This window comes from Chinchilla lanigera, unplaced genomic scaffold, assembly GCF_000276665.1.
Source record: "Chinchilla lanigera isolate Chin_1 unplaced genomic scaffold, ChiLan1.0 scaffold00001, whole genome shotgun sequence".
In the NCBI taxonomy this organism is placed as follows: Eukaryota; Metazoa; Chordata; class Mammalia; order Rodentia; family Chinchillidae; genus Chinchilla; species Chinchilla lanigera.
In genome coordinates this window covers 14,209,439-14,218,991 of record NW_004955402.1, presented here as the reverse complement: position 1 = coordinate 14,218,991, position 9,553 = coordinate 14,209,439, and the positions used below count along the sequence as shown (strand labels likewise).

The window sequence follows — 9,553 nt, the reverse complement described above, 5'->3', positions numbered from 1 at the left end:
GCCTGGCAAGCGCAAGGTCGTGAGTTCAGTTTCCGGTGCCGGAGAAAAAAAAAAAAAAAAAGCAACTTAAAAACAGGAAAATCTTTGCCTCAGAGCACCTTTGCATTTCTCTTTCATTATGATGTCTTTATCACACAGATGACATCATTATATATTGTTACATATAATTAATACATATGCTATATATATATAACATTATGCCTATCAATCTGCTTGATATTTAGTATTTTGCAATTGTCTTTCATTGTGATAGAAGAATTATAAATAAAAACATATGGTTACCTTTAGCAGAACTCTTTATTTTCTATATAGATTTAAATTATTTTCCAGTATTTTTTTCACTTTAGCATGAAAAAAATTCCTTGTAGTATTTCTAATAGGATAGATTTGCTAATAACAAATTATCACAGTTTTGTTTGTGGGAAATATCTTGATTTCTCCTTCATTTTAAAAGACAGTTTTGATGGATGAAAATTATTTGGACATATTTTTTTCTTCTTTTTTGAGAAATATTGATTTTAATTAAATATAGTAATGTGAACCTGAGGCATCCATATTTCAGCCTAAGTTAGTAGTACTGTTAATAGCACAGTTATTTCCCATACTTTTTACCTTTCTCCACGTATTTATAAAAATTTCAAAAAAGATTAAAATAAAATAAAAATTTCATGAAAATATCTTTGAAAACTGAGATTTAACTAGTATTGGGGTCTTGGCCTGCCCCCAATTTCCTAAATGAGTGGATGGCAAATGGTTTAAATAAAAGGAACCACTACTATGACTTTGGAGCATCCAAGAAGGTCAAAACTTGCTAAGGGAGTTTGAGACCCTTTGGGAGTAGAGACAAAGAACTTCTCCCACAGCCCATATTTATATGGTTTTCAAATAAAGGAAAGGGATACTGAGGCAAGTGCTGGAACTGAGCAGGACCTTGGGAGTCAGTTCAAAGACTTCTCCAAGCAGTAAGAGAATTGTTTGATCTCTAAGGTTGGCAGCTTTATTGCTCTGGAATAGGGAGTGTCAGCAGCCCTTGTCCTTGGCTACCTCAGCCAAGACGTATTCTTGACCTCAGAGACTATACATATGCTCTTTACCAACACAGCCAGATGACTCTGTGTTGAACAACTTAACCCTATATAACCCAGTCTCCCACTAACTAATGCATATAGAATTCCCCACAACCTTTTTACTTATTGTACAAAATAGGACCAGTAATGAGGATAAAGGGTATTAAAAACCAGTATAGCAGCATTTCTCAAATGGAATTTGTTTGGTCTTGTTCCCTTTAAAAAAATTACTTTGAAATTAAAAGGAATTTTAAAATCCTGGAAAAGTCCAGATTCTCATTGCAAGTTTTCCTCTACCATCTTTTAGAGTATAGTGAATATATGGGTCAGATTTCCTGTTGCTGGGACAAAATGCCTAACATACACAATTTAAAGGATAAAATGGTTTATTTGGGTTAGGGTTTCAGAGGATTCAGTTCCTGGTCAGCTGACTCACAAGAAGAAGTGCCATGGCTGAAAAGCACGGAAGAGCAAAGCAGTTAGCTTCATAATGTCTGGGATACAGAGCACAGAGAAGTACCTGAGAGAGATATACCCTCCAAAAGCACTCCAGTGACACTCCTCCAACTGAGCTGTGCAGCTATGAACACCCATGAATTAATGATCCTATCATGTCTCCTGGAAGTCTCTTAATCAATCAAATTGACAATTAAGAATAACTGGCACCATAGAGTATGAAGAATTTGCTTCTGCTCCTATTATCACTACATTTGTGCTTTTACAGGGGATAAGGATTTAGGGTATTACGTTTCTGAGGACATATGGCTGAGTAAGAATCAGAGGAACTGTATCATTTTAACAAGGGAATCTTACCTATATTTCTTCCTTCATTCCACTCACATGGGGAGGGTTAAGGAGATACTAAGAAGTTCTACATAATATTGTCTACATAATATATGACACTTTTGACTCAACTTGTTATTTCCTGATCTCCCCTCAATGTTCTTTTACCATCATGGAGAGGAGTTTAGTTTAGAGTGGTTCTGCCCTTGACTTTATGAGTAGTAATATCTCTCAAAGTAATGATGGCACCATTCCTGCTAACACCATCTTCGTTGTGGAAAATACTTTAAATGCACCTTATATTGAAGCAAGCAGATTTTCTTATATAGAGGCAAGAGGAATATGCTCAGTAAAACTTAGTGAAGACATTAAAATGATTCACGTTTCTGCTAGCCTCGGGGGAAAAAAAAATCTTAGATTCTTAAAATAGTCCTTAACTACATGGCTTTCTGAAACAGCATGATTCTGTATACATAGAACAGCTGAAATTTAAAAATTAAAATTTTTGCAATAACTGTCTTGGAGGATCCTTACCATTAACCTCAATGTTGGAGGGCTATTGTCTTGAGGTTTCTGACGATCTCATTAGGGGTCCCATATAAAGATGAGCTTTTTTCTTTCTTGCTTCTTTTAACATTCTGTGTGCTTCACCAGTTTGACTATGATGTATTTGGGGATAGATCTCTTTAAGTTTATCACACATTGTATTTGTTCAACTTCTTGAACATATATTTATGTTTTTAAGTTTAGAAGTTCATGGACATTATTTATTCAAATAATCTTTCTTCTACCATCTCTTTCACTCTGTGTGTAACTCTCACTATGTATATTTTGGTATAGCAGATGGTGTACTAAGGTCTCTGAAACTCTAAATGAAGCTAATTTCCTCCCACTTTTACTATACAATTTCTCAGACTGTATAATCTTATTTGATATATGATCAATTTGCTGATTCCTTCTTTGAGTAGCTCCAGTCTGCTCCTAAGCCCCTGTTATGAATTATTATTTCATGTTTTATACTTGTTAATAATATATTTTATGTGTTTTCTAAAGGTTATTGATACTCTCTTTGGTAAGACATTGCTTTCATACTTTCCTTTAATTCTTGAAACACAATCTTAGTTCATTGAATATATTTAGAATAGGTGAGGGAAAGCCTTTATATAGTAAGTCCAGTAATGAGGCTTTCTCAGGAATCACTTATATTGACTGCTCTTCACCCCTGTCTGGGCTACATTTTCCTGTTTTTTTGCAAGTTTGACAACTTTTATTTCATTTATTTCATTTATTTATTTATTTATTTATTTTTGGTTTTTCTCTGGTACTGGGAATCGAACTCACAACCTTGCACTTGCCAGGCAGGCACTGTGCCGCTGAGCTAAATCCCCAGCCCCGATTTCATTTATTTTTGTAGTGCTGAGTATTGAACCTAGGGCCTCATGCTAGGCAAATTCTCTACCACTGAGTTATATTTTCAACTCCTATGATTTTTATTTTAAAGAAAACACGTAACATGTGATTGTTAGTTTCATTTCACATATCTTTGGATGTTTTGTAATATGTTGAATAACTTATCAATATTTTACTACATATTGCTCAATCATGCATAAATACTATCTTGGAAAATCACATTACTCCTCTAACAAATTATCAAAAATTTAGTGGCTTAAAACAATATATATGTCTATATTGCTTTTTAGTTTTGGAGGTTAGATGTCTGAAATAGGCCTCACTGGGCTACAGTTGAGGTGTCAGCAATGCTAGCAGTGGCCCTTCAGGTCTTTTTCAAGGTGCCATTTTTCTCATTACGATTGTTCAGTGTCATTATTCTTCCATTTAAGGACAATGGAGATCTTCCTGGGCCCACTTGGACAATCCAGATTCCTCTCCATATTTTAAATTCAATTCATTACCTTAATTCCACATTGTACCCTATTTCCACCTTGTTATGTAATTTAACATAATTGTAATTTCCAGAGATCAGGAGGTGGCCATCTTTGTGGGGATGAAATTATTCTGCTTGACCCACTTATTCATAGGGAAATTAGGTATCAGGTGATATATTATAGTGCTTTCTCTTAATTGTGAAGAAGTTCAAGAACAGTTATATTCTTTTACTAAGGACAAAGTAACTGTACATCATGTACAAAGACAGGGAATATACTAAGTGAGAAGAAATTTTTAATCTCTAAATTCTGCACAGAAAACTTCCCAAGGGTAGACTGCATTCTCTAGTACTTTGGATCATTTATAGTGTTGAAATGTACATTTTTCTTATTACATTTTCACATACAAATCTTTGTAATTTACAATATCCTATGTGCTTTTACATATTTTACCTTTAATTTGAAACAATCTTAAGGAATCTAACGTAATCACTGGCACAGAGATAAATGCATAATAAATGCTAAATTATTAAACACTGGCTGCAGATGTAGCTCAGTCACGGAGCACTTGTCTAGTCTGCAGAAAGCCCTGGGTTCCATCCCCAGTGAGAGCTCACATGCATGTGCATGTGTGCACACACACGTACACTCACACAGTATCATTTCTGATAGACCTTAAGATAGGGTAACTTTTTCAGGAAGGGAAGTGAGATACAGAAATGATCTGTGTAGTATTATGCCCTGTGTTTTTGCCTATATATATGTATATTTTTTTAAAAAGCAGTATTATTCTGTATCACTGACTCCCAAAATGTAATTGATTCAGCTCATCCTTAATTCATTCCGTGTTTGTTAACATCAGCAGTGAAATGACCGAGATAGGCTTTGTTATAATCTACTGTGAATAAAAATTTCTGGAATATCGAAAATAAAGTGGAGAATTGGGAAAAGTGATTTGTTCTGCCAGGAATAATGATTACATAAATATATAGATATATGCTTCTCTCACTATACTCTGTGGAAGCCACAACTCAAATTGACTCATCAAATGCCACAGAGACTGTGCGTAAAACTATTTTGAAAGATATTACCTTAGGGGTTTTGCACTGAGCCCAATTATGGGCAGGCAGGCTTGGCCTATGCCTTCTCAATATATTCCAAGAATTTATGGCAGCACAGTGGCTTAAAATATCAGCAAATTTGGAAGTATAGATGTCCTATTAATTATAAAACAATAAATATTAAAGACATTGTTATATGAAAGAATTGTCTCCATTATCTGCATGCATATGATTTATTTTGGGGGGATTAAGACAATTTTTAATACCATGATTATAATTTCACTAAATAGTGAATATTTTCCAGGAGTGGTTAATTTCCTCAGTTCCTGGAAATGTATTTAAGCAATACAAACAAATGCACATAAACAAAAATTGAGGAATGTTCAAAAATCCAACATGAAACATTTTCTGTTTCTGCACAATCAAGTATTATATTTGGAGGGGTAAATCAGTCCCCTTTCTTGAGTGAATTACCTTCTTCTCCGAATCAAGAGTTCATTGTTTATGGAGGTTATTTACTTATTTTGAGTCACTTTATATATTCTCCTACTAGTATTATTCTAAAAGCCTTGTGCCTGTTGGTTATGTGACCTTGATTCCTTCATCAGATGAATCAATACAGTTGAAATCTAAATAGTGGGGTTGATTTTTGTTGGGGAGAGGATTACCGGAGTAGCCTATTTTTTAAAAGTCATAGTAGTACAAGGGGTGATCAGCAACTACAGTGAATGTTTAATTTAAAAAGCATAGTACAATAAAAGACACATTGACAAAAGTGATGAAATAAGCCGGGCGTGGTGGCGCACGCCTGTAATCTCAGCACTCATGAGGCTGAGGCAGGAGGATCCTTGCAGGTTTGAGCCAGCCTGGGCTACAAAATGAGTTCAAAACCAGCCTAAACTGCATAGCAAGATCCTGTCTCAAAATGACAAAAGAACCAAAAAACAAAAAAGTGACGAAATGTATTTGAAGCAAAGGATTTTGAGGGGGGTTAATGACAACATGTCTTTTTTGGGGGGAGGGTCTTTTTGAGACAGGGTTTCGCTATGCAGTTCAGGTTGGCCTTGAGCTTGCTTTGTAGCCCAGGCTGGTCTAGAACTCACAACGATCCTCCTGCCTCAGCCTCCCCACTGCTGAGTTACAGGCATGTGCCACCATGCCCGGTGGCAACATACCTTTTACTGTAAACATTTTGTAACTTCAACATTCACCATTTATTTTGATCACCTTTTGTTCATTAAATGTTTAAAGAAATTTCTGTCAAATAAAGACATTACAGTGTGTCCTCATCACCTTATTCACAGGATCTGGTACTGTGTGACTGCTGGCTTTTCACCGAAGTCACAATGACCAGGAGAGGTAAACATTTTGAATCAGTTCAGGACATGAAGCCAGCCAGAATAGCATAACTAGGCACTCATGGAAGCAACTTCCACAGCGGTTTCAGAAAACATGAAGAACGATGGGGTGTGTTCACAGCAAGGGGGAGTATTTTGAGGGTAACAAATGGCAATATGTTTTTTTTTTTTGGTTTTTCTCCGGTACCGGGAACCGAACTCACGACCTTGCGCTTGCCAGGCAGGCGCTTTTGCCGCTGAGCTAAATCCCCAGCCCCGGCAATATGTTCTTTATTGCAATAAAAGTTTTAAAAATTTAAACATTCACTGTGTGTTTTGATCACAACTTCTAATATACTTGTTTTAGGCCAATTTCTCATAATAATTCCCCATTTCTCCCTCAACTAACTGCTGGAGACTGTCTTTAATGTTTTTAGTTTTTGGCACTGGGGATCAAACCAGGGCCCTCAGTTTGCTAGACAAGTGCGCTACCACTGAATTTTAATCCCCAATCCCTAAATGCTGAAGACCCTTTATCCGTTTTTTTACCCTCTCAACTCCTCCACCATTCCAGTCTACTTCCTCTCAAAGTGAAAGGTGAGGTGAGTCCGGATTTACAGTTTCCCTCAGTGTTCCCTAGCTCAGATGTCCTTCAGGCCTCAATCTCCTTTTTTTCTCCATTTCTATTCTTCCAGGCAGGGGTAAGCGATTGGGTTTTACATAGGAAAACTGAAGGTGAGTGTCATTGCTCCACTAAACTATATTCGTCCCCCCTGCTTTTTTTTTTTTTTGTCTGAGACAGCTTTTCACTATTAGTTCAGGCTCACTTTGTAGTCCAGGCAGGCCATGAACTCCAGGCGATCCTCCTGCCTCAGCCTCACTAGTGCTGGGATTACAGGCATGTAATCATTTGTATTTCTGGCGGGACCTTTTAACTAGTGCTTCTTAACACATTTTATAGAATAGGACACCTTGAAAATGACAGTATCTTACCGCATACATAGGATCCTAGAGAAGGCTGCAGATTATCCTGCACAACTCCTATGAATAGGTACTCCGGGTCCCATCCTGCTACCCTGAGGGAGTGAACAGCTCAGGGAGCCTATAACCGGTTCTGTCACTTTCTCTTTCCCAACATTGGGAAGCTATAATTTAAAAATGTACCTATCTTTTTTGGGTACTGAAATGGGAGTCCGTTCATTTTTTTAAACCGTGATATAGAAATTCAGACAGCTGTTTTTACTGGTTCTTGCTGCTTTTTAAGATTTCCATGCTACCTGCTAGCTGGACACAACTGGAGTGAAGGACTCCTGGAGATTCACTTTTCTGGCTGAAATATTATCCTTAGATAGGTACTTTTGTGTAAACAAGACATGGCTGTGTATGTCAGGTGTTGGACACACACGGTTAGTGGCGGACAAGAACTGGTTTCTGCTCTCCTGCTGCAATCCCAGCACGTGTAACAAGGCTGAGGTTTGAAGATTCAAAGTTCAAGCCCAGCCTGGGCAATTTAGGCAGACCATATCTAAAGAGAGAGGGGATCAGGGAAGGATCGGTTTCTGTTCTGAATTCAATAGGGTTCCCAATTTGGTGTGAGTACATTAAGTGCAAATACACCAGTTGTTTTCTTCCAGGCTTAGGACAGTGAAAGGTAAATTCAGAATATTTACCATTCGAAGGGGAGAAATAAAGTTTCCTCCCTTTATTCTTAACATGGCTTGAGTCTTCATCTTTTAGGGCCCAGTTTAAATATAATGGAGACTTCCCACATTAACTCACAGAAATGTCCACCATTTAGTTCTTTATTTGCTAGTCTTAGGACTTTACATACACGTGTTTACTTCTTTTTTGGACTGTGCTGTATTATAGAATGAGATTTTTTGTTTTGTTTTTTTTTCCCTGGTACCGGGAATTGAACTCACGACCTTGTGCTTGCCAGGCAGGCGCTGTGCCGCTGAGCTAAAGCCCCAGCCCCTATAGAGTGAGATTGAGAGCAGGTTCCATATCCAACTTGTTGATGGTTCTATCACTGGTACCTGGCATAAAACCTGGCACAAGCAACACACCCATCTTTGCTGAATGAAGGCAACCTTTTCGTGAAAAGCATCTATTTGAAAGGACCTTTAAAAATGTTTTTTATTTTTCAGTTCATTTTGTATTTAAACCTATAAAAGTTTGAGCCTCATTAATGTTGGGTAACATTTTATATAAACTTCCCTTTTGTGCTATTAAGGCAGTCTGAATTTACGGAATTAAAAACCCACAGCAACACATTACCCACATTTGCTCCAGTTCTTCACTAATTTTAAAACTTTTTTCTCCCTTCCCCGCTCACACTGATTTGAAGCCTAGCAAGTCTGGGCCTAATGGACAAGGCTGTAACTGGAAGAGAAAGTGTGGCGGCGTGCTAGTTCAAAGCTCTGTTTCTCCGATCCAAAGTTGGATGAACTCGACCCACAGTTCCAGTTTGTTCCTCAAGGCGAGCTCTTCTCCAGCCCTTGCAGCCTTGTTGGACGGCTGCCCCCGAGTCCGGGTCACAGCCTTGGGGTCCCGATTTCGGGTCAGGTTCTTTTCCGATTGCTCGGCACGACTCGGCGAGCGTGCGATCGCTGCGGAGGACTCGGAGGGGAGACTTCGGGGCGTAGCCGAGCCGTTCAAACCGGCGAATCGGCTCCCTCCGGCTTCCACCCCGCAGGCTGCAGGGTCCGCGCGCACTCCCCGGCCGAGCCGGCCCTTCCCCGGCCCTCCCCGGGCTGCCGAGACCGCTCCGGGAGGTCGCTGCTTCCCAGGAGGGCCGAGGCCGGAGTTGGAAACTCTGAAGGGGTCCGGGGGCGGCGCCGAGGCGCAGCTGGAGGCGCGCGACCCGCTCCACGGCGCGGGGGGCGGGCCGGCCGGGCGCTCACATTTCCTGTGACAGGGCTGCCGGCCTCACCCTCTCCCGCGGCGGCGGGACCATTTCCTGAATCGCTGAAGCGGAGGGAGGACTGGGGCGCGGCCGTACCATTGGCGCTGAGGCGCGGGGGTGCGGGGAGGCCGGGCCGAGGGGCGCGAGGGCGCGCGAGGGCGGAGAAGTTCTGCCGCTGCCCTCCCCGCTTAGCCACGCTCAGAAGCAGGGTTTCCGCGGGCCGGGGCCCTCCGCAGACAACGGGCCGGCGGACGGCGCGCGCGGCCCCCGAGCATCCCCCCTCCGCGCCGGCCGAGGTGGTGCGGCCCGAGGGCCCGGCGTCTTTCCCCCAGTTCGCCGTTCACCCGGAGCGCTCGGGACTTGCTCGCAGCGGTCACGGCGGCAACATGTCTGTGGCGTTCGCGGCCCCGAGGCAGCGAGGCAAGGGGGAGATCACGCCCGCTGCGATTCAGAAGGTGAAACTTGGCGGGCCGGGCATGCCGGGTCCGTCCCGCCTGGGCGCGGGACTGGGGCG

The 9,553-nt window shown here is 40.9% G+C and overlaps 1 protein-coding gene across 2 annotated transcripts in view; it reads left to right on the top strand.

Moving 5' to 3' along the window:
- Positions 1 to 8,524: 8,524 nt before the first annotated feature.
- Positions 8,525 to 9,553, top strand: part of Ss18 (synovial sarcoma translocation, chromosome 18) — a 70,207-nt gene continuing 69,178 nt past the window's right edge. For both annotated transcript variants that reach the window (XM_005372727.2, XM_005372726.2), the window contains exon 1: positions 8,525 to 9,494. In XM_005372727.2, coding sequence (XP_005372784.1) covers positions 9,426 to 9,494 — 69 coding nt within the window. In that variant the 5' untranslated portion in view covers positions 8,525 to 9,425. The remainder of the gene's footprint in view (positions 9,495 to 9,553) is intronic.